The following is a 23,748-nucleotide window of genomic DNA, read 5'->3' as shown; positions in this document are numbered from 1 at the left end:
CCTAGACTCGAGCCTGAGGTGTCACACAGCTGACAAGGAAGCTTAAGCTTCAACGGCCTGCTTGTAACTTCCTCCGCCAATTCTCGAAGCCTTCATCTGACGCGCTATCATTAGCAAATACGACATACATCCTAGCTCTCTTTGTCTCTTTTTCTATGCTAATGCTTTAAAAAATGTCAGACAATCACACATTGCCTTCATTGGACGCCAGTGGTCGGAAATCAAACGCTTATTCTTGAGCCATGCCCACCCAACATTCTACAAAGATTAATGTTACAACAGTAGTTTTACGCCCCTCCATGCAGTCCAAGAAACCAGAGCCATAAGATACACACAAGGTAATACACAAATACAGTGCTCCGCTAAACGAGCAACTCCTTCAGTGTCTGCCTCGGCGATCGCGGCGTCTCTTCCTCGCCTGCATCTTCAATGTCTCCTCGTCCCGAAACTCTTCAGGGAGATCAAAATCGATCTCGGGTATCTCTGGTATCGGATGTCCCCATGCTACTACTTTTCGGCCAGCTCGTCTATGCCGATGCAAGGCGGCGTCTCGCTCGTATCTTTTCTGGAAGAACGATTTGAACTCTCTCGGGGGCTCTGGCTTAGGAGGATGTCGGGGTTGCGGTGTCAACCTTGGACGCTTCCTGCTGTTCTTTGACCCTTTCGACCTCGCCGTGGCTTCTTCGCGAAGCTGCTTGGTCACGGAGTCGTTGTCAGAAGAGCCCGGGGGGTCGCCGTCACTGATATCGCCACCGTCGTCTCCGCCATCCTCCTCTTCATCGCTGCTCGCAGAGTCTGGTGCAGAGTTGTCTTCGCTCGTATCCTCTGCCTCGGCTCTTTCTGCAAGTGCACGATCTTTTTCGGCCTTGCGACGTTTCTCTTCCAAGCTCCACTGTCGGAACCTTTCGAGAATGGCTTGGCAACCTTTGATAAAATGTTGACGCGCAGGCTCAAACTGCTTCTTACGGCTCTCTGTTATACCACTGACACCCATGACCCGCAACCAATCATGACCCTGCAGGCCACCTAACAAACGGGCGATCTGGTCCTTTTCATGTTGGGCTCTACCACGTTCTGTATTACGTATGGATCTCTCCAGTCTCTCGGCCCTCTTATGCGAAGGCACAAAGGATGCATCTGGAAGTGGATCCTCGACGGGTTCTCTCTTGTGGGAAATGCCGAGGAAGTCAAAGTCTATTCGCTGGGCATCGACAAGTTCGTCGAACAAGGCGTCGCCAAAGCCGCGCACAGGGACTTTCTGTCCGCTTTGCGAGGTTGTTGAGGCATCGTTCAGCACACTAGGCTCCGCACCAAGAGAGCGATGCCAGGCGATGGGGTAAGGGCGTGTGGGGTTCGAGTCAAAAATGACTATGGGGGTATCAACGTTCAACAAGTCTGTAGCGACAAGTGTCAGTAAGTACAAGGCAATGCAGGACGAAAACGCGTGCAAGAATGGCGATAAGGGCAAGGGGAAGAGGCCATACGTTGTTCTTTGGGGTCATTTCCGATGACTTCGTCATACTCGGGAAAGTATGCTGACAGCTCGCTTTTGAAACGAGTAGCCTCTTGGGAACGCAGTTTGCGGCCCCCCTCCTTTGTGTGGGTATCGGTCTCGCGGGGCTGCAAGCGATCCAACTCATGTTTAATGCCGTTGATGACCTTTTCTTGATGTTTTGTCAACTGAGGAGCATTTTCGGTCGCAGGAGCCGAGGGAGTGCTCAGGGGATGCACTGTCGCGACGTGTTGTGCAGGCTTCGGGGTCTGCTTCGGCTTCGCTAGGGGGGCCGCCTGAGGCGTTGTTGTGGTCGGTTGCGGAATGGGGGTGATGTTGGGGGGAGTCGCGTTGGCAACGATAGGCTTGATGGGCTGCAGGGCAGGCTTGATGAGTATCTCGATGCTCGAACGCGATCGCTTCGACTTTTGGTGGTTAAAATCGACGATATCGGCCGGGTCGAGCTGACGCTTGGTGCGGGCAGACAGCTGGTGGTGGTAGCCGGAGATGTTTTGGGGGGCGGCGCGCGTCACAGTGTTCGTGTTGGCGGCGAAGGCCTGCTGGACGGGATGGTGAAGGGGATGCGGCGGCGGATGGGGGTGAAGCTGCTGGAGGCCTTCAGTGTTCGCCTTCCTGGTGGAGCGCGTGACGGAGGCCATTGGCGACGATTGAATAGCCATTCATTGTTTTCCTGACGGATTCTTCGCGAGGGCGATTGACGTGTCGATCGATGAATTTTTTTTGGTTGTCTCCGCTGGCTCTGTTCGCCCGTCTTTGCTGCGTCGTCGTTGATGCGATGCGGGAAGTGGTGTCTCCTCTGGCGGGATTTTGGGGGGGTTGTGTTTGTCAGTCTGGCACTCTTTTTCACTAGTCGCTGCAATTTGCACTGTCCTTCCTTGGGGGCGCGTCAACTACTGCAGCTGCCTACCGTACCTGCCTGGGTCAGTGTTTGCTTCCGCCACGGGGATGCCTGCCTCTGTTGGACATAGTGGATGGCCCGCTGTGGTCACAGTGGCTCTTTTGCCATCGGCAGTACCGAAGGAGGGGGAAGGTGCGCCAGCAGTACTTCCATATCCGCATCAGTCTGGTGTGTTTTAAAGTACCTATCTCAGCTACACACACCTGTTCACTTATCTCACTTACTCACGCCCACCCACACAGCTTCCGTCTCCTACACTTGAAGACGACCTCATTTCACATCCCTTCTTTCGTTCCCATCCCGCGCAACCTGGCTGCCCCTGAATTGAATTTCTGCAAGCATCAGTGCATTGATCTAGAATCAAAAATCCCCAAGACCAAGAGCCGCCAGAATGCTTTGACACTGGGCTGCGTTTTGCGACTACATTGCAACGGTAGTCAGCCGACCTTTTTTTTTTCTTCCCTTTCCCACTTTCCCCCTTCTCCAGTCATTTCATTATTACATCATTACACCGTCGACTCGTTGCCCAGATGAAGCCAAATTGTATCCAATTCTCACCTTGCCTCTGGAAAAGACATCATGACAACAATTCTGTTCCGGTTTTTGTTAACAATTTCTAGGTATATGGAATTTAATTAATACATATGACCTTTCGAACTCAACAAAGTCAATTGTGCCACTCACTATACTGATGGTTCCTCGGCCAAAGGTGCTCTCGAGCAGTTTCTTTTGAGCTCTGAGATAAGCGGCTGCAGTCTGCTGGCACGTACCCCTGGCAACGCTGGTCAACTCCCGCGACCATTAAACATTTATCATGAAAGCTTTTCTCTGCAGCTCGGTTGGCGTCTTCACAAGAAGAAGACAATCTTCGTTCTCAAAGTCCAAGCTGTTCGGTCAAGTTTTAGACTGGATACTCTTCCCTCCGAAGGAAAAAAAAAAAAAAGGCGATAGGCAACACCCGGACGCTCTCATGTTCACTTTGGAATATGTAGAACCTTAGCAGTTGCTCGAGTCTCTCTGAATCTATAACAGGAAGGACATCCACATTTCCTTTGGGAGGACTTTAAGGTATATGTGTGGTTTATTGTTTGAACCACTGGTGGTTGATCTTGCCGTGTAAGTCGCCTCACTTATACAGCACCGCTGAGCTACGGCTTCGGAAATTGAGGATAAAACCAACAGCTGGCTAAGTGGTTCTCCAAGAGCCGGTTCCTCTCGAGTAAGATTTGTCTGGTAAACATGACATTACATCATTTACTGTGATAATGCTGAGCACTACTGGATCAGGAAGTCAAGACGCTCGGTAATTGGCGGCTGCTTGACACACGGTCTCTTGTCACAACAGGGTCAAAACTTTGCCAGGCTTTTGCATCTTTCTCAAACTGCAGTGGTATCGATAGTGAGTTGGGAGAACTAGCACGTCTCTTTAGGCTGTCTAGAATGTACACGCTCCATAACCATTTAGGCGCCGCCAGTCGGCTTGCAAGAATAGCAACCACCATCGGGAGCCGGGTTGAAGCACGCGTAGCCGGGCTTCAATCATGTTAGCGGCAGCAATAGCCATGGAGGCTGAACACTTACAGGGCAAGGGGGGTGCGGGTCGCTTCCCTGGGGAGTTGGGCTTGCGATAACCATCGTGGCCAGAGAGGCGATAATCATCGTGTAGAAGGAAGAAGTGCGCATTTTGAGAAGTTGACTTGTAAAAGAATGTGGTGGTGAAGATGAGAAAAGTTGTTAAAGACAGTTTGAGATATCACAGCTGATAATGTCAAGTGCTACAACTGCGAATGAAGTGAGGTTCTTATAAGTCTGAGAGGCGCGGCGAACATATCTGAAATAGAATCAAAATGGCAATACCAAAGTCCAAATGGCAGTTAATATATATCTGACTTGATCTTCGCTTTTCGCCCCTCAGTTATTCTTTAAACTTTAGCACGAACCAGGACACATCAACCTTTACGCTCACTACAATACCTACTACAGGCCTCCGGGCTGGGCATGGCATTTTCGCGGGGTATTGTTAGCCTGGAGAAGCAGAGGGTAGATCAAGTCCAATGCGACGTAAGAATACTTCTGTTGGAATAACGATAATCACATGACCGTACGACAAGGCTGTCACAGGCAAAGGGGTGTATAGGTGGCATGACTAGCACCTGTAACACCTAAATGTCTGAGGAAGGGATCATGGTTTATTACCTGTCATGCACGACTCGTGTCTAGGTATGGACAGAGATATATCTGTTCGTACGGAAGGCAACATCTAGTTAGGAAAGGTAATCACGGAAAATAGAATCTTTGGTTCACCCTACATTTATGACAGTACGATCGTACAGAGAGCCCATTCAACAACTTCCGACTTTATTACCATGTCGCATATATAACATCAAGAAGTTTGTCTGCGACTGAGATTCTCTGTCTCTTAGTTTCAAGTAGCGTAACGAACAAGAACAAGTGAAGCTCATGTGCTATCTTCTCACACCATATCTTCCCTTTCTTTTGAGACTGCTCTTCATCCTTTCTAGAGATTTCGACATTGATTCTAGAGGACAGCTCCGAAATCGATTCTCACATCTGGTCAGGCTCTTCATTGCACTAAATTTACCACCTCAACTACACTGATACATAGAATGAACATATTACTGTCGCTACCACCACAGTTCTCTGACGTCCACAGTCCGAATTATGGTCCCTCCCAAGTTCCAACCTTTGCTGTCTGCCCAAAGGGTGCATATTCAGGTCTCACACATAGATATCTCACTGCTGCTATTCCTTTTCTCCCCAACCTGTGTTTTTTTTTTTTTTTTAAAAAAATTCTCGAGGCGGCTGGAACGAGCGTGTGGTTCACTGCTGACAAGACATTTGAAGTGGGTGTGAACATTTCAATCTCCGCAACGTAAGCATGGATCATGACTAGAACAAACGTCGCGGTCTCATCAGACTGTGACCGATTGCACAAGGCCGAGGAACTTGAACAGACCTGTGACCTTGCTCTGGACTGGCGTAACGCATGTATCATCTCTCTAGGTTGTTTGCCTTATTTTATCCCTGTCAGCAGGTCTAATACCTCCGGACCGAAATCTGCTTTGCTGTCTCTATCCTCGTCCACGATCGAACCAGCGGTTTCTTACACACGGGCTACCACGAAATGAAACTTTCTACTTGCAATTTCTGGTAACATACCATCACCAGAAACAGCAAACATATGATCGTGTTCGCAAACACTAGCGACCTTGAGAATAGCTACGCCGCAAACGCATCACAGATAGTCGGGGTGGCTCCGCGGAAGTATTGATTGGCGAATGGTCCATACACTCGACTTATCAGGGAAAGAAAAGGGGGTGATGGCATACGGTGAATCTAGGCACTGCGAGCACCTAAGGCCAACTCCAACCAGGATTACAAGACAAGCAAAATCCACATGGGAAGCGAGACAAACCAACCTTCATCGGCAACTACACAGCACGGCCCAACCTTGACGCAGACAAAGTTCATGCAGACCCGTCATTAAACATTCATCTACTCATCGATATAACGCTCAGAGCAAAGATTCTAAAGCAGCGCAAGCGCGTGGGTATAAGAGAGGTTTTCAAAAACAAAACCAGCAAGCCGAACCGCCGTGACCCGATAACCGTCCGTCGAAACCCATCAAGCCAACAGCAGCAGCAGCAGCAGCAGCAGCAGCAGCAGCAGTATCACGAGACGCCTTACACGTTAGAAGAAGCCGCTCGCTCCTCCCTCGTTCTCTCTTCCGTCAAAGTATCCATCACAGGCTCGCTCTCTTCGACCCCCTTTTGCCCCGTCGGCTCGCGCGGCGCAAGGTTCAACTTGCGCATCAACTTGACCGCAGCGCGGTTCTCTTCCCTCTCCTCGGCCTCCTGCTCAAGCACTTTGCGCTCCTTGGCGGCGCTCTCGCTCTTATCCATCTCATCCTCTTCGCGCTTCTTAAACTCTTCCGGCGCGACAATCTTCTCCTTCTTCAGCGACAGCTTCTCGAGAGTCTTTTTGCTCTTCTGCCGTGACTTGACGTACACCTCCAACCCCACCAGGACGGCGTACGACTTGGAGATGGAGACGTGCGAGGTGTCAACGCCCGCCTCCTTGAGGCTCTTTACGAAGGCGCGGAAGTTGGAGGCCGGCGGGCGGTAGTGTCCGCTCAGCGGGGATAAGCTGGACAACCTGCCGTTCTTAATCTTGATGAGACCTGCAGCGGATATGCGGCTGCCCTGGAGAAAACTAGAGTGCTGGAACGCCCCCGAGGACTTGATGCCCACGTACAGCCGGAAGCTCGTGTCCGCGACGAAGATCCATGTGTTCTTCTTGACGGACTTTCTGAGGAGCTTATTGAAGACCGTGGCAGCCGAGATGTGCGACACCTTCTTCATACCCGTCGCGCTGTCGAATTCGGGCGTCGCGTACTTTGCCGCCCTGTCGGCCTCGAGTGCCGACTCGACCGACGACTCGGACCGGCTATCGTCGTCATCACGGCGTTCAGAGTCAGGGCTTGGCGGAGGGATGTTCTGCTGTGACCACGCGGGCGTGGGGTCGTCAGCAGGGACAATGCCGTGGATGCTGTCCTTGTACGACTCGGTGGTGTCGATTCGTGCGCCGTTCTTGGCCCAGCATAGACGCCCCTCCTGGTCGACCTGCACGAGGTAATACTGTCGTTCCTCGCGCGACAAGTACCGCACTTGCTCTCTCTCGAGGCGATCGCGCGGGCATGCCTCCATCTCGAGGTTCTTGCCGCCGCCGTAGTCGAGCCAGTAGAAGAAGTTCTCGTTCGTGTCCGACTTCTTCCATTCCTCGTGGTACACACGCAGATTACTGCCATACCGGTGCTTGAGGTCAACCATTTCGAGGAAGTACTGCAGACCCATCATCTTGGAATCCTTCTTCCTCTTCTCGACGGCCTCGCTGCGGCGACGCCGTCGATCCGCCTTCTGCTCTGGTGATTCATGCGAACCCCCCGACGAGGATGACGAGTCCGAGTCGGACTCAGTGTCGTCGTGGCCTGCGCGCCGCGCGATCGTCGCCGCCTTCTTCCAGTTCTCTCTCGCCGTCGTCGGACGCATACCACCCTCCGAGTCCCTTGACAAAACGCTATGCTGGTCGCCGCTGATGGAGAGGCCCGCGGCGCTGACTGAGCTTTTTGCGCGCGGGCGATTCATCTCACGGAACTGCGCCTCTTCAATAGCGGACATCCACCTCGTCGAGGCATCCAGTCCCATGCCCATCATTTCTCGTCGCACGCGGTATCCGCGATAGTTGCGCTGGATGAGGGTTGCGGCCCTATTCATCGCATCGCTGCTGCTTCTTCCTCTTGTCGTCGGCGACTGCGGCGGCTGCGCCGGTGCCGTGTCAGTGTCATCCTGTGAGTGACGGGTCATTTCTGAATTATGTTGGCTCTGTAAAGACCTGCGCTTCGTGGTGCGGCTATTGCGCTTAATCTCCTCCTCGCGCGTGCGCTGCGCTTCTGCAATCTTGTCAAATTCGTCACGCGATGGCGGCACAAGACTGTCCATGTAATCCTGTCGCGAACTGTAGGCGGTGCTTGTGTGGGACTGGGCCAGCGAGCATGTGTCGTCACTTTGCGCCGATGCGGTCGCAGAATAGTTATTGGAGTGGGAATCCTCAACGGGTCTTGGCACGGGAGGTGTCGCCGGCGGGGTAATTGCGGCGCAGGAAACGTGGTGATAAAGAGGGGTCTTCTGGGGTCCAGAATCGTCCTGCTGGCTTTGACCTTCAGCGTGGTGGTCGCCGGGTCCAACAGCATTATAGCGGTGCCTGGGGTCGAATTTCGTCATCATGGCTGCCGCCGCTGTAGGCGCTGCTACGGCTGCTGCCAACGCTGCGACTGCGCCTGCTGCGGGGTCCGCCCGGTTGTGACGAAAGGCCAGGGATGGGGATCTGGTCCGAGAGCCGGCTGGAGCGAACATCCGGTCTTCTGATCGTTCCAAGTCGGAACTATGATTTCGAGGTCGAGGTTAAGGTATTCGTAGCCCGGGAATATCCGTGCCGGGTAGTGTGGTGGTGTTTTTCTTCTTCTTTTCGGCTGGATGGGTGGGTATAAGTAAGCTGGTAGCAGGTAGATATTCTAGCCGGGCTTATACTATTAGGCAAAGACCAAACGAATGATATAGGATGTACGGGGAGGGCAGCTGGAACATGTAAAGAGCAGCCATAAGGGTAATAATTATGGGGTCGAGGTATCCGTACGAGTAAGCTTATAAGACGGGAGAAGAGGGGGGAAGGCAGGTAATAAAGTAAGCAAAGAAAGCAGCTGTCAAGAAAAATTGGCAAGACGGTAAGACCTCTTCTTCCCAACCAAGTGTTATATTAAAGCCGTGGGGATGTGGGCATGGGGGCCATCGGCATCTCCTGGGCATGTCGAAAAGGAACTCTTAAGCAAAACAACAAACATCGCCCTGCATCATACCGCAGGCCATCCTTGTTGGCGGGAAGCTTGGGACCGTTTCCTTCTCCATATTTAAGCTGGCAGATAGCAAGGTGTGTGTGTGGTGCTCAGCCGACCGCCCGCTGGCGTGTCAATTGCTGGGCTGTGACGCAACATTGAATGGCTTTCGAACCAAGAACGCGACCAAAACTCATGATCCACCCAGGTATCGAAACCGTGACAGAAACGGCCATGCGCTGACGCTTCGGCATCACGGCATGTGGCCGTCTGTATGCGGCCGTATGTGAATCAAGACTACTGCGGCCTCCTTCTTACACCCGTATTCCCGTCTGGTTCAAGAATGTGACTAAGATGTCGAGGGCAGAGGAAGGTAAACGGAATGGGGGAATCAAGAGGGGGGCAGAGGCCAGTAAGAAGCCGCCCAGACATTCCGATAGGCAGTTTCGAAGATCCCAAACGAAACAAGCCGACTGAATTCGACATGAAGGTCCCCATAGAAATAGCACACCACCCGCCTTGCAGCTCAGCGGCAATTGCCCCCCTGACTGGAAGTACTAGATGGTGCCCTACACCGCAGATTTTACGTGTCGAACTGGGCTGCGTTAGGCGCTCTTGACAATCTTGGTCCGTCTTGGTGGCATGCCAGACTGAGACTAAACCGGCTTGGTACCTGTTAGACGTTGTCAGCCCTGTTGCTCATTACGCGTCCTAGGTCAATCGGCGGGGCGGAGATGTATGTCTGCCCTTCCATTTCCAACCATAATCCTCGTCCAGCTGAATGTGCCTCTACATAGCAGGCTAGGGCTAGCAACCAACATCACTGTGAGAGAGAGAGCACAGGGCACCTTTCACTGCCACGGCACCGACTAAAACAGCATCTCTTCGATTGTTGTGGTTTTTTTTTTTTTTTAACCCTACTTCCGCCCCGCTCAAAACCGCCCCGCGGCCGCCGAGACTTCGGCAGCGGCCTTGGCGGCCACCTATAACGGTCCCGCATTCCAGAAGCCGTCGTTACGCTGAGCACAATCCGGACCCCTGGGACTTTAAGAAAGATCTGCTCTTGCGACACATTATTTTTGTCGTTGACATGTTCATGATTGGGGTCCGTCTCAGCCCGCTATGTTATGTGCATATGGCCCCCACCCTCCCCCAGATGCTTCACCTGAGACTTCTGTCTTTTTTCTTCGGACCCGCCACTGCGCCCCAGCGATCAGCCACGGCCATCTCCGTGACGCTTGTTACTGAACCTTAGACAATATACAATAAAGTAAAAATAGGTAGGTAGGTATTTAGACACTATGTTTATGCGAATAGAAAGTCCTTGAGTATTGGTGACCCAGAAAACTCGGGATTTAACATTATACAACTGCCGGTGGTCAGCGTTAACAACAACAATAATCACTCGCAGACGGTCATGACACGGGGTCGGGGGGTCCGCAAACGCACTTGAGAAAATATTGGAGCCCAGCTCTCCTCTTGTCGAGAAACCTGGGCCGGAATTTTGATATCACACTCTTGGGCGGCAGAGGTGGCACTGCCGCTTCAAAGTTGGGGAACGACTTGACGAGCTTTTCGCGGAGGTCGTCGAACTCGGAGTATCGCTTGCGAATGTTCATGTAGCTTCCCTTTGAGAAATACTGTTAGCCCTTGCTTCCGCATCACCACGTTATCAATGGCCATTGCACTGCGCCGCGGGTCGAAGTCGCAGCTGGAATCACTAACTTGCAGCGTCTCAACCCTGATGTTCCAAACAACAAAAGCCCCGATATTTGTTGCGCTACCGTTGACTATCGCGTAGTCGGTAATCTCGACACTCTTCGCCCAGCAGGCGCGGTTCCGGTCGTTTCGATCGCTGGCTTCGTTGTCGTGCATCGTGATTGCGCCCGCGGGCAGCACGGACTCGGCGGACATGTTGGATACAGATCGCGAGTGGTGATTCATCCAGTACGGGGGCGAAGTGACGGATGAAGGGCTCGTCAGCGATGACCCCGGGTCGTGCGACTCCGTCTCATCGTCTTCGTCTGCGAACAGCCCTCCGCGTATCTCATCGTTGTTCTGTCGCGACAGCAGGTCCGCGATGTTTCCGTTGGTTGTAGTGACCTTGGTAGAAGGTTTCGTATGGGCGCCGTTCAGGCCGCCATGGGTGCCATTTGTGCGGAACTGGGATCCTATCACCGAGTCCATGGATCCATGTGCGGAGGCCGCTACCTCATGGACGGGGCCGTGGTTTCTCGATTGCGATGCGATTCCCGGGGGAGGTTGCGATTCAGTGTTGGTGCAAGTGCGGTCTGTGTGTCTTGTTGCGAGGGAATATGTGACGTATTGACGATTTCACAAGTCTGTAGGAAGAAAGACTTGTCTCGGGGCGCTTCTAAGACTCCGGACCGGTTGGGTGGTAGGGTCCGCGTGGCTGTGCAAATCGACCGAGAGTGGGCTGGAAGCCACTTAGCCTGCATCCAGTAGTCCAATTGTTGAGGTTACCGCGATGTCACGTACGAACGGCCCATATGTCGGGCCGTGAGAGGCGCTATAGGTGCAAGATCATACGAAGAAAAAACGATGGTGGCAAAGCAAAGCAAAGCAAAAGTTGTACGGATCTCTTCCTGATGTTCACAAGGATCTGATGTTCACTAACTGCGGTAACACCGAACAAACCCTTTTGACGTTTGGTTGTTTGTCGCGTCAAAACAATGTCAACAAGAGGCTGGAATAAGAAACGCACCTACCATCCCTAACCTTGCTGCTGGTTCTTTCTCTCTGTCAACCATCCTGGATCATATGCTGAAGGGGGTCCCTTTCCCGAGGTGAGGCGAGCTTAGGTAAGTTTAGCAAGGACTTGAGGTCTCCTACCTGTCAAATCCCTACGAATACGCGGGAGGAAGGTGTGGACGCGGTGCAATGTCAGTCAAAGTCTGTCAGGTAGGTGCCTTCGGACGATAGTGGAGCCCTGAGGAAAATGGCTCGCCATTGGATGAAGAAGGGGGAAAAGCGAAGTAGCTATGGTGGGAGCGTTAAATTGTACTGGGCAGCCAAGATTAAACATATCCTTGAAACACCAAGAGCTATCAGAACAAACCTCTGTCTAACGGCGGGAACATCGACTGTCTTATCTATCTTGCCACGCTTGCTGGTCTAAAACGTCACCGCCCGTTCCTGAGCCGATACTCGTAACTGGTCGGCCTAAGGGCTTTAGCGAGGTGACACCGACGACTCACCTAGACACCCAGAGCTCCGGTTGTGGCGTTTCATAGTATCATGAGCATGTCAACATTGGCAGTATCGCGTTACAATTCAGATCCATTTAGTGCAAGCGCTGTCTTCCCGCGCCATCACATCGTGATCCAAGTCGCCGGTGCGGATCCGAAGCTGCAGAACCTAAGCCGGGGTGGAAGCGGATAGTAAAAGGGCCATCTTGTTGACCAGGATCTTGGACTTCCATTTGGATTCTACGTTGATTACCCCGGAGCTCCCTCATTGGTAGCTCCCTAGCTCTCTCGGTATTTACTGCCCGACTTTTCAAGAACATAGAAGACTGTACCCGGTCCACCGCAACACACATCAAGAGATAATCAAATGAGCGGATGAAGCGTGCCTGCCACAGCGAATGCTCCCACAATTTGGCACATCCACTTTTGGCTGTTCTTCCACGGCCTGATGCCGAGCACAAATACGAAGTTGTTGTCGAACATCGAACGTCCAACGGTCAAAGTGGTTGTAAGTAGTCTTGTTCTGTCAATAACGCCGCCTGTGCTAGCTCTTTTTTTGGCTGACCGCTACGCGGACACGTTACGTTGGGGGATTTCTGGAGGCACAGGATCGGACGCGGGCTTCGGCGCCATCAGCAAGAATACCACACCAGTAAGGCGGAGCCAGCCACCTTGTTCTCCAAACCCAGCGCTATCTTATCCCTTTTTATGCCATGCATCACCTTTTCCAAACAATCGTCTTACCGAGGTACTCTAGCATGCAGTATTAGCTGCATTACTCCTCTGCACAATGCCTTAGATGAGGGAGTAGGCTGCAGAATACGAGTGGCGATCAGCCAGTCGGACGCCCGTAACAACAATATCTGGATTGGCGTCTGCACAACAAGACCTGCCAAGTGGTGTTGAGGCCTGAGAAATGTTAGCGGTTGGGGCAATCGGAGACCATTCCGCCAAGGCACGACAACAACTCCTGTCTCGCAGAACTTGCGTCTTGCAGGCGGAGGTGGTCTCGTAAAGCTGTGTGCTCAGCGAAGGCCGAATCAGCGGGGCTAGCCTGTTGGCAAAAATCTACTATGTACTGCACGATATCCCGTCCGTCGCCGCCGCCGCCGCTGCCGACTGTGAGAAGGGCGCCTAGAAGCTGGGATGCTGGTCACTGGCGGGCAAGGGCCCGAAGAGAGTGAAAACATTCCATCGCATTTTTATGGAGAGCGACACTGTTCCAGTCAGTTCTGCAACCTCGTAATCAACAATGGGGCTGGTCATCCGACCTGCAAAAGTGGCAGCCAAGTGGGAATACGATTGGCTTCGTGTGGTCTGGCGCGGTCTCGTGGCACGGTCTCGAATCTCAGGGAAGTGGCCGATTGAACTATTCACCGACAGACAGACACGGAGTTGTCGTCAGTCTGTCTTGTACCGGGCGAACACAGGAATGCTGAGCTGACGAGGTCACTAAGACTTGTGAATGCACATCTCGGACCGCACAGCAAGGCTGGAATTGGCTACGGATAGATTGATGGTCATGGCCCTTGGTGGCAAGATCCTACAGGGGGTCAACAGATGGCGATTTGCGGGCAAGCCGGCCCTTTCACCTCGACCTGGACCAGGGCAGCAGATTAATGCGACTCGGCATTCTCAATCAGCGGCAGCGAAAGATTAGGGTGCCTGCCAGTTTGCGGAGAGGATGTTCATTTCCGGGCAACAATGGGCACCCGATCTCGCTCGTGGAGCGGACAAAAAGCAATACTAACACACCAACACCCTTTAGTTTCATCGGTGCTGCAGACAGAAAAGCAGAGGCCCTGGTAGCTGCAGTGGGAAGCTCGCCCAATCCCTGCTAAGAGTTCCACTGAAACCTTCCATCACCCACTAAGCCTCAGACCCCACTGAAAAATAAAAAACACGACCAAATAGGCCCTGTCCAACCCTGGCCCGCTCTCCAAAAAATACTACTCTACCCAGAAGGGTCTCTTGGCTGTTGTGAGGGCTCAACTGCTCAAACTCTGACCTGCCCGAAGTTGAGGGAATGGCAGGCTAGGGTTTCTTTGAAGGTGCGCTGAAGCGGGTCTTTGGTAAGGGGAATGGGAAAAAAAGACCAGGCATGCTATGCCATTATATCACGGGCTTCTAAGGCTTCTGTTTCTCTTGAGAGACATAGTCTCATCAACCTAGCTATGTAACCAGAGATATGGAGTGCTTGGTAATATGCCCTGGGCTACGGTGGGTGGTGACTACAACGATTTTCGAGTGTCACATTCATAACTCTTCGTGGTACGAGAACCCCATCAACACACCAAAGAACCATCCAATGATTGGCAGGCGGCGAACAGACCCCAACCAACCCTGGCCCTGACTGTTCAGCAGGAAATGCGCCGGGTGGCTGGCGTGGAGACGAGCTAAACCTAATTGCACCCGTTCTCTCCATCGATATCGCGAGCCCGTGGCGTTGTGATCCAGGGACCCCCGGACCTCCTTTATTTTGGACCTAGGAGTGGAAGAAGCTCCCGATGCCTGCCTGGCCTGGCTAATGCTTCCTCCATGCTATGTTCCGCTTGGCTGCTTCTCTTTGCCCAGCCTGCTAGCACTACACGGGCCCTCCTCTCGCCTCAACCTCTCTAGGACTAGGCAGGGTACGGCTAATGGTACGGAGCACCACGCCTGGACTGATTTTCGCTTGATATGAACCGGCCAGCTTCTCCGGCGATTCCATTCCTTCCCCTTCTTCTCCTCCCTTCTCACCTCCTCCCTCAACCTCAGCCCCGTCCGTGTCTTGTCTCTCATTACACAGTTGACCTTTCTTCCGGCCTCCTCTGTGTCTAGTCGCCTCGCACATATATTCTCTCGCCCTCGTTTATACCGGAGAAAGCCTTCCGTCACTTTTTTTTTTCGTGCTCGTTCGAACAGTTCAACGCCTCTCGCTACTAACACGCTTGGACGACGGTCTTGCTCACTACAAACGGCTCCTAAGTCAACACCCCCTTTCAAGCCGTAAGTGGAACATCATTCCTCAATGCCTCGCCTCACCTAGAACCTCTCGAGCCATGTGCTGGTCAAACACCTGTCGAAGGCCCCGTGGATTGCCGAGACTGTGGGAGAGTTCTGGAATGCAGGACGAGATGGCGTTATAACCCATACACATAACTCAGTGCTGACCGGGAAACGCACAACAGGCGTCGACTTTAATTACTCGGATCCTATCTCCGATATTGCTTTTTTTATTACTATTCTGGCCTTCTCGAGTCGCTTTTTGAACACATTCACAAACATCACAATGCCTTCCTTCAAGAGCACCCTTTTCGCAGCGGCCGCGGCCTTTGTCGCTACCGCCCAAGCTGACTATGCCATCGACCCCAAGACCGTTCCTAGGGCCACGAGAGGTACGGTTTTTTCTTTCCTCTCTCCCCTAAACCCCTATCTCTAATGTCTAGGTCAACTTTTCCTGAAAGGGAGATAGTTACCAAGACATGTGTGGAGTAATTACTAACTGAAAGCTGTAGTGCAATGGTGCGCCGACGAAGTGAGAACTTGCCCCATCATCTGCCAGCAGGTTGAGCCCCGAACCACCTTGGTCAACACTTGCGATCCTGTGAGTATTTCCCGTAGTTAGGCAAAGACAAACAAGAAGAGACAAACTGACAGACGTAACAGGACTCTCTCGCCTACGGCTGCCTTTGCGGTAACAACCAACAGCCTAACATGACCGAGTACTCTCTCACCCTCCCCTACTTCGTCTGCCGTGAGCTCGGCGTTCAGTGCGTCAACAACTGCGGCTTGGGCGCCAACACTTGTGCGGACAACTGCTGGAAGCAATTCGTCTGCGGTGCCACCAACCCGACGCGCGTTAACACCACTTCTTCTACTGGTGCTGCCACTGGTACCGCCACCTCTGCCGAAACTAGCGGCGTCATCTACACCGGTCTGGCCGGCGACAACGGTGGCTCCGGTTCTGGCAGCAGCGGCGCCGCTGCTCTGGGTCTGGGCCGTGAGGCCGGCTTTGCCGTCCTTATCGGCAGCGTAATCGGCGGAGTCGCCCTCCTCCTCTAAGTGTGCGGCTGACTGTCAGTCTGCCGACGTTGGAGGATAGAAAAAGGGGAAGGGGGGAATAGGGGAAGAGCGAGCCGAAAGGGCGGTTGTTTGTGTTCTGTCTCGTCCACTCTTTGAATACCCTCTTGCACAAAGCTTTATCACAACATGCTCGGCGTTTATAAGGCCTGGGAAACGAGCCCAATGTCTGTTTTGTTTTTCCCGGATCGGCATCTTCCTTCCTTTACTACTCAGAAAGAAATATGATCGGGATCGGGAATTATGCGACAACCGAAAAAAAACTAATGTCTTTTAATATCATCGACCAGAACACAGCAACGGTGGAAATAGGAATGGGAAACATGTCATTTAGCGTATTTTTTTGTTGAAAATTTGGAAAGGACTGGGGGACACAGTTACAATTGGGAAAGCATAGCATAGGAAGCGGCATCGTTTCGGGCCCGCTGGCTTCAAATAAGATATACGTTTACCGTCCCTCAACGTTTCGTTTCGGTTTGTCTTGGTGTATTCAGTGATCTGCCGGCAGAGGCGTGGGAAAGATTTAGGTGGAAGTTTATCTGGAGGCTGGGCACGAGACCTAATTATCTACTTCGTCTCCGTGTGAGGCGTCGTTCTCGTGACGTTTATGCCGAAGTCGTGAGCAAGCTAACAAGAGCATGCCGGGACATGACCCCGATATGCGCGGCACAAAAGGACGGACGACTTGGGACTTGACAGGCTGGGATGTCAAGGGCATCGCGGGCACCAATCAGGAAGGGGGTTAAGTCTGAAGGAATGGGGAATGTTCGACATGGACGGAAATCCAGAAAAGGCATAATCGGATAGGCCCGGTTGGTAGAACGGTCGTTCCACATGCAAGCTTTGCATGCCCACCTTGGTGGCCGCCCGGCGGGGGGTCACGGGGACTGGCATCAAGGCCGGACCCCGATCATGATGGAATCCCCCTTCGAACGCAATGTCTGAGGCTGAACTTACTTGAGACCTTGGGTGTCCCTCACATGTCATCTGGCAGCATAGGCTAACTAGCCAGTTGCGCAGCCAGTGGGCGGCCGATGATGAGATATGTATCCTTTGGGGCTGTTACCGAATACCAGACGATCGATCTTGCGCGAGATCTACTGGTGTGCATGGGCCGTAGGTGGTCGGGGAGGCGAGATAGTGTGCGTAAGTGAGTTGGGGCGGATTTTCGGTGTGTCTTCTAGTCATGGACTCGATGCCACTTTACCAACATGAGCCGTTGCTATTCTGTCGAATGAAAGGAAGGAAGAAAAAAAAAAATTCAGATGAAATAGCGCAGTATCCGTGTTGGGCTCTCACATGTCAATAGTTTGGTGTCCTAGTACTTTAGTCAAAACAGCTGCAGGTTAAGTAAACTGGACCTTTAAGCTGCTTTAGAGGCCTCTAAATCCCCCCAATGACGAAAGATGTCAGGCGCATGGAAAAGGCGGTAAAAGCGAAGGTGATCCTTGCATGAGCTTTGGCTCTGTCTCTCTCGGGTTGTTTGAAGCGAACAATGGAGGCTAGGATGAAGGAAGAAAAATTTGGGTGAGGAGCTTGGGGCGTCGGGAGCGCGTAATCTAATAGGGTCTCTAGGTTTTTTTGTTGAACGCCGAGATGAGCGGGGGCAGGCACGTAAAGAAACAAGGTGTTTATTGGACGTTTCTGTCGCTGTTGTTGGCCTGTGATTTAGAGACGAGATGGGATGGAACGTCGAAGCTGGCCACCCTTGCTGTGATTTGCTGCAGGGGAAGTTCATAACGCATTTGGGGGGGAAGAGGACAAGACGAGGTAGTATCGACGATGATCTGGACGGACACGGAAAGAGGTACACATCACCATTGTTGCAGTTCGAATCACGAGTTTCTTCCAGCTTCCAGCTCCGCAGGTAAAGTGCAACGAATGACGGCAAAGAGGGAAGCAGGTGGTCGTGCCTGTACCTGCCCTGTTTGCTTGCTTGCAGTCGCCTTGTGCAAGTACTTGCCTGCTGTGGGCTGGGGCTGATGCACGTCGAACTGGCCGCGTACCTACGGCACTGAGCCTCTCCTTCCCGCCTCGGCCACCACAACCAGGCTCCTGGGCAGGGAGCGAGGTCCATTAGTGGCATCTGATTTGTCCCCAAAGCAGAAGCTTGTGCCTGCCAGCCTTCCATTTGCTAATGCTCCCAACTTCCAAACCCACTTTCCTGGCCCATTCGGTGGATCATGCACCCAACTGGGGTACCGACCCCCCGGCCCTTTTGTCCCCCTAAAAAAAATAACGGCCAGTCCATCCATGATGCGAACTCAATAAGCTGGCCTAGTTTTCACATCCCAACTTTTTTGTATGCACAGCACCTTTTCTCGCGGTGGAAGCCGCGCGCACCTACACTTACGTTGGCATTCGTCTATCTCTCTATAGATATCACAGATTCCCCCCAGCCAACCCGTTGTCGGATCTTACCTTTGCTTTTGGGCCTTCTTCAACTATTGTGCCCCCCTTCTTCCTCCCCTCCTCCTTCCCCCCACAGCCGCCAGCGCCAACGCCCGTCATTCCACACCAAGCTACCTCTGACGCAATTCTTCAGAATGGGCACTAAGACTTCTGACAGTGAGCACAAACCCCCCTCGGCTCTTCATTTCCAAACACGCAGACCAGCCATATGTTGGTTGTCCATCTACTAGACAATGTTGCACCTGCAAGTGATCGCTGGAGACCTCACCATGGAGGGCTGCGACGGGTCTTTCTTATTCGAAACATGACAGCTAACACGAGCTTCTTTTTCTCATTCAACAGGGACGGCTGCCGCCGAATGCATCTCTGACGATGCCCTCATCCACCTCAAGTCTTACAAGTATTCGGCCGTCGACAAGTCGCCAATCTCCAACTACATCCTCCGTCCATACGTGCGTAACCCTCCGACGATCCCCCTCCCGCCAGGTGCTGCCCCGCGTCGTCCGAGCGGCAGCGGCTCTAGCCATCTGGTGCAGCATCTGCCCGACATGTTGCTAACCATCGTCCCTTCAGTGGAATGCCGCCGTCGAGCTCTTGCCGTTATGGCTGGCCCCGAACATGGTGACGCTGTTGGGCTTCTTCTTCATCCTCGGAAACATTGGCCTACTGGTGGTTTACATGCCTGACTTGGTTGGACCGGTACGTTGAGTTGAAACTGCGGAGGGGCGCCTACGTCTTCTCCTTACAGCAGTGTGTTAATACTGGCTTAGGGCCCATCATGGCTGTACTACAGCTTCGCTTTCGGACTGTTCATGTATCAGACCATGGACAACCTTGATGGCAAGCAGGCGCGTCGCACCGGAACATCAAGCGGACTCGGCGAACTCTTCGACCACGGTATCGACTCTCTGAACTGCACTCTGGCAAGTCTCCTCGAGACCGCCGCCATGGGTCTCGGCACCTCCAAGTCCGGCGTCTTTACGGCTCTCGTGCCGTGCCTGCCCATGTTCTTCTCCACCTGGGAGACTTACCACACCCACACGCTTTACCTTGGCAGAATCAACGGCCCGACCGAGGGTATCCTGATCGCCTGCAGCGTCATGGTCGTCTCCGGCATATACGGCCCCGGTATCTGGACGGAGCCCATCATCAAGCTCCTCGGCGAGCATCACGAGAAGTACACTTACGGCTTCGCCTACCTGCTGGGAGACTACTCCATCCGTGACATCTGGATTGGAATGATCGTCTTCTCGCTCTTTGCAACCCACATTCCCTTCTGCGTCCTTCACGTCATCAAGGCCAGGCGTGCGCGTGGCGAGCCCGTTGCTCCTGTCTTCCTGGAGTGGACGCCCATGGCAGTATATACCTTCGCTATTGGCGCATGGATCTACTCGCCCTACACCACTCTCCGTACCGACAACCACCTCGTGCTTTTCTGTCTGACCATGGCCTTCGTCTTTGGCCGTTTGACCACCAAGATGATCCTCGCCCACCTGACGAAGCAGCCTTTCCCCTACTGGACCGTCATGCTCGTTCCTCTTGTCGGCGGTGCTGGTCTGGCTAACCTTCCACGCCTTGGATTCCCTGCCATCAGTGCGCAAGCCGAGCTGTACTACCTGTACGGCTACTTCATCTTCGCCGCAGTCGTTTACTTTCGCTGGGCATACCTCGTCATCACAAGCATTTGCAACTTCCTCGGCATCAACGCCCTCACCATCCCCAAGGAGAAACAGCTCGCAAACAAGCAGGCCCTGCTTGCTGCCAAGACCGGTCCGATTCTCAATGGCACTACCAACGGCTTCAAGAAGGAATAATTCTTACCCGCTAGTCAGTTCTCATGACAAATGAGTAGACGAGGGGATTCAACACCAGCAACCGACCGTGTGCGGAAGAGCGGAGAGTTGCCACGGGAAGGAGAGAAAGCAGCGGATGATTTTTTGAGTAATCGAACTTAGAGCACGTCTCGCTGCGGCTGAGAGGGAAACGGTTGCACTTATTTTGCATGGACGTCGGCGTTGCGGGAGGCTGATCCCAATTTCAACATTGCATGCGCTTTTCTTGTTTCTGGCGCTTGAGGATGAGTTGAAGATGAGCGTGCCATGGATATTGGCATCACTGGACTATGTTACAAGTATTATTACTATTTAGCAAGGCTGGAAAAGCCATTGCATAATTTCAATGTTCGATCAACCTTTGCTAAGATTCAGAAATGAATCCCTTGATTGATGGGAATGTCGAAAGCCCCTTACAAAAAGCAAGACCTCCAGTGTGAGCAAAAACCTATTGCCAAGCTTGGCCGTCTTTTAGGACCCACGATCTAATAAGGAACCAAGCACGCAAATGACCACATTATGAAGCAGATGGCAGTGGCAGATCTCTCAGGAGATTTTGAGTACGGTAATGAGATATTGATCAGGACTTTATTGAAATGATACATATCACTCTATAGATTGGCAAGACTACCATTCGGAGCCCGCTGCTGAAGAAGCAAAAGCTGAAAAACAGCAAATACTTGAACATAAGAAATTTTGTCGTGAGATACACATGAAAACTTGGTCAAAGACCATTGCTATAGTCTGATCCTAGTCAAACCCAGCATATCGGGTTCTGTTATCGTGAACTGGACTTTTGACATCGGGACACCCTACACATCTTTGAGCTGGACGTCCAATCTGAAAAACATCGTAACGTGGGCACTTTTCTTTCCATTTCGGCGTTAAAACTCAAGCTTCCTTTCGTCAAACTGCCCTAGCAGCTTAGGAAATAACCTGCGACCTATCCAATATAGGCATGTTAGCACAGAGTGTTCGGGCATCAGATCGTAGGATACAACCGCACCTATAATTCTTTTTAAAACCAGTTAAGCCACGACGGCCACGCCACTAGGGCGTTCTTCGGTTTTTTCATCCAGGAACCCCTTTGGTGTAACCAATGGATGCATCCCAACGTTGTCTCCAGCACATTCCGCTGACTGTCCGCCGGCCCAAATTCCGTGCGGTGGACCTCGCTCGCTGATATGCCAGCCTCCAATTTCGCAATCCTCCTGCTCAGGATGCTGATCTGCATCTGCCGCACCAGGCTCAGCTGCCTCTTATTCTCGAACTGGGCCCGGCACTGCTCAGCTTCTTTGCGGGTGGCTGTCTGGTCCTCTAGAAGCTCCTTGATCCGGTTTCGGGTGCCGCTCAACTCCATCTCGAAATGCCTGATCCGGCCTCTGGCGACGTTGAGCTCTCTCTCCAGATCATTGAGCTTGTTTAAGTTGGTGCAGTTCTCCATCGACATCCGGCCATTTTCTTCTATGGTCCGCGTCACTTCTGAGCGTAGACCCTCTTCCCTCTCCTTTACCTGCTGAATCTTTTCTTCCAACCTGGCCTTTTCGCTGCCAATGGCTTTTATGTGGCCTTCATCTGCCTCCTTGATCGAGTTTTCCAGTCGGGTGACTCTCAGACTCAGGTCCTGCTCCCTCTCGTTTGCCTTTTCGAGCGCGCACTCCAGTCCCACTTTATCATTGGACAAGTCTCTGATGATTCTATCCTTCTCGTTGAGAACGCTGATGACCCTCTCAAGCTTAGCCTGTTGGTACTCAATAGACTTTTGAAGGCGTTGAGCGTTGTTTGTTGCTTCCGCATAGCGGGCCCGGATTTCCCGCACTTCAGTCTCTCCCTGACTCTTCTGCACCTGCGCCATTCCTTGGATTTTCTTCTCTAGGTTCTGCACCTGCTCATTTGATTCTCTCTGGTGCTTCTCATTCTCGGATTGAGCTTGCCGGAGCCTCGAAAGCTCTTCATTCTTGCTCTTGAGTGTCCGCTGTGTGTGATCAGCGATGAATACGCGCAGTTTGCGGGAAGCCCATCTCTTAGCAAGAGGCAAGCGCGGCAGCCCGAAGATCGCAGATGTGTCGTGAACCAAGCCTTGCTCTCTGGCCTCCTGGATGAACCCATCGGCGAAATCTTCCACCGAGCTGGCGCAGGCATTGTTGAGATGCTCCGCTGCCTGCCTCGTCACAGCCCCCCAGCGGAGGGCAGTGTCATTCTCCTGGCGTGCATGCCAGTCTTGGCATAGACAAAGACGGGCCAGGCTACGAAGCTCGTCGTCGGTGACGTTGCTGGGCTGCCTTCTCGCCATTTGCTCGAGCATCGATGTGATTCTCTGTCGCTTGTCTGCAGTGACCGTCCAGCGGCACCGAGCTCCGCCCCTGCTTGTGGCTCGACCTACGCATTGGATCTCGTTATCATCTCCGAAGCTGATGATTTGAAACAGGGTACCTGGGTCCCAATATTTCGAGGCCATGGTGAGTGTTGTTATGTTCAGAGCAAGGCCGACTTTAGGTTAACATCTGAAAAGAAGAAGAACATCGACGCCTGGGGTTTGAGCGAACTTCAGGAAATTTGATTCTGGGATGTCACTGGTTTAAGCAACGCCCAGAAAACGCTGGTGCAGCGAGCCGGTTCAGCCGGCGTGGGAGGCATGCTACTTGTCTTCCTTTATAAGTTCATTCTGTGGACAAACGTTACGGTTGGCGGCGTCGTCTTGGGATGCGCAGATTATAAGAGGGGTGAAACATAGTCATTCTTCACGCTGTCAGAGGAAGCGAGACGAAGCAAGGGGGCGGCGGACTGTTAATTTGCCAGAGAAAGCCACAGCCGCTGATCCGACGCCGTGAGGCCAGTCAGGAATTCATCCAGCAGAATGCTGAGTGTGTTTTGTTCGTAAACATGTAAATAGAGGCCAGTTCCCACCACCACGAAACGGGTGCTACCTTCATTAAACTGCCTCGCCCTGCCATTCCCCCCGCACAAGTCTGGTCAGTAAGACTGGGGCTTGGCTCAGACTGCCCCCGCTACTTGCCTGCGTTGCGCAATGTCTCGGAATATCAGGAGATTTTCGTATGCCTGAATGGAATAGCACCGGTTTTGCTTGGGCTGAAGTGGGAGTTGCCTGGTTCTGAACGGACGTGTGATGTGACGTCTGGTGCTTCTGTAAATGTCGCTAGACCAGAATAAACAAATACTTGTGTACTTGGTTTAGAACCGGTAAAGTAGCTCCGGGCTTGTTTGGTGTATTGCCTTGGCCCTTATTTAGTGGCCATTTCCTGTTGTCTCCATTACTAGAGTAACATCGTGGCGATTTCCACTAATACGTGGCGGTTTGTTCTACAAGAAGAACAGTTTGAGAGCTGCCGTGGCAAATAATCCCATCCCTAGACTTTGAATCAGCCATCTGGTTAAAAAGCCCCAAATGACGT

At 52.5% G+C, this 23,748-nt stretch overlaps 7 protein-coding genes across 7 annotated transcripts; 2 read left to right on the top strand and 5 right to left on the bottom strand.

Moving 5' to 3' along the window:
* Positions 1-379: 379 nt before the first annotated feature.
* CTRU02_209759 (uncharacterized protein) lies at positions 380-2,172 on the bottom strand (the record flags this gene model as incomplete). The annotated part of the gene is made up of 2 exons (XM_036720574.1): positions 380-1,398; positions 1,485-2,172. The coding sequence occupies 2 exons, from the start codon at positions 2,170-2,172 to the stop codon at positions 380-382; spliced, it is 1,707 nt and encodes a 568-aa protein (XP_036587414.1).
* A 1,700-nt stretch (positions 2,173-3,872) lies between these two features.
* CTRU02_209758 (uncharacterized protein) lies at positions 3,873-4,094 on the bottom strand (the record flags this gene model as incomplete). Its single annotated transcript, XM_036720573.1, has 2 exons — positions 3,873-3,944; positions 3,993-4,094. 2 exons carry the CDS (start codon positions 4,092-4,094, stop codon positions 3,873-3,875), a joined length of 174 nt encoding a protein of 57 aa, XP_036587413.1.
* Positions 4,095-6,115: 2,021 nt separating this feature from the next.
* CTRU02_209757 (iq calmodulin-binding motif protein) lies at positions 6,116-8,215 on the bottom strand (the record flags this gene model as incomplete). Its single annotated transcript, XM_036720572.2, has 1 exon — positions 6,116-8,215. The coding sequence occupies one exon, from the start codon at positions 8,213-8,215 to the stop codon at positions 6,116-6,118; it is 2,100 nt and encodes a 699-aa protein (XP_036587412.2).
* A 1,910-nt stretch (positions 8,216-10,125) lies between these two features.
* On the bottom strand, positions 10,126-11,007 carry CTRU02_209756 (PX domain-containing protein YPT35; the record flags this gene model as incomplete). The annotated part of the gene is made up of 3 exons (XM_036720571.2): positions 10,126-10,189; positions 10,270-10,448; positions 10,546-11,007. The coding sequence occupies 3 exons, from the start codon at positions 11,005-11,007 to the stop codon at positions 10,126-10,128; spliced, it is 705 nt and encodes a 234-aa protein (XP_036587411.2).
* Positions 11,008-15,300: 4,293 nt separating this feature from the next.
* On the top strand, positions 15,301-16,073 carry CTRU02_209755 (uncharacterized protein; the record flags this gene model as incomplete). The annotated part of the gene is made up of 3 exons (XM_036720570.1): positions 15,301-15,406; positions 15,527-15,615; positions 15,678-16,073. The coding sequence occupies 3 exons, from the start codon at positions 15,301-15,303 to the stop codon at positions 16,071-16,073; spliced, it is 591 nt and encodes a 196-aa protein (XP_036587410.1).
* Positions 16,074-18,637: 2,564 nt separating this feature from the next.
* Positions 18,638-20,317, top strand: CTRU02_209754 (CDP-alcohol phosphatidyltransferase class-I family protein C22A12.10-like protein 2; the record flags this gene model as incomplete). Its single annotated transcript, XM_036720569.1, has 4 exons — positions 18,638-18,659; positions 18,846-19,033; positions 19,077-19,202; positions 19,274-20,317. The coding sequence occupies 4 exons, from the start codon at positions 18,638-18,640 to the stop codon at positions 20,315-20,317; spliced, it is 1,380 nt and encodes a 459-aa protein (XP_036587409.1).
* Positions 20,318-21,353: 1,036 nt separating this feature from the next.
* On the bottom strand, positions 21,354-22,793 carry CTRU02_209753 (uncharacterized protein; the record flags this gene model as incomplete). The annotated part of the gene is made up of 1 exon (XM_036720568.2): positions 21,354-22,793. One exon carries the CDS (start codon positions 22,791-22,793, stop codon positions 21,354-21,356), a length of 1,440 nt encoding a protein of 479 aa, XP_036587408.2.
* Between the last annotated feature and the right edge of the window lie 955 nt (positions 22,794-23,748).

Source organism: Colletotrichum truncatum (assembly GCF_014235925.2).
Source record: "Colletotrichum truncatum strain CMES1059 chromosome Unknown Contig_0006, whole genome shotgun sequence".
NCBI lineage: Eukaryota > Fungi > Ascomycota > Sordariomycetes > Glomerellales > Glomerellaceae > Colletotrichum > Colletotrichum truncatum.
The sequence above is the reverse complement of the archived record's forward strand: the minus strand, read 5'-3'. Positions and strand labels throughout refer to the sequence as shown.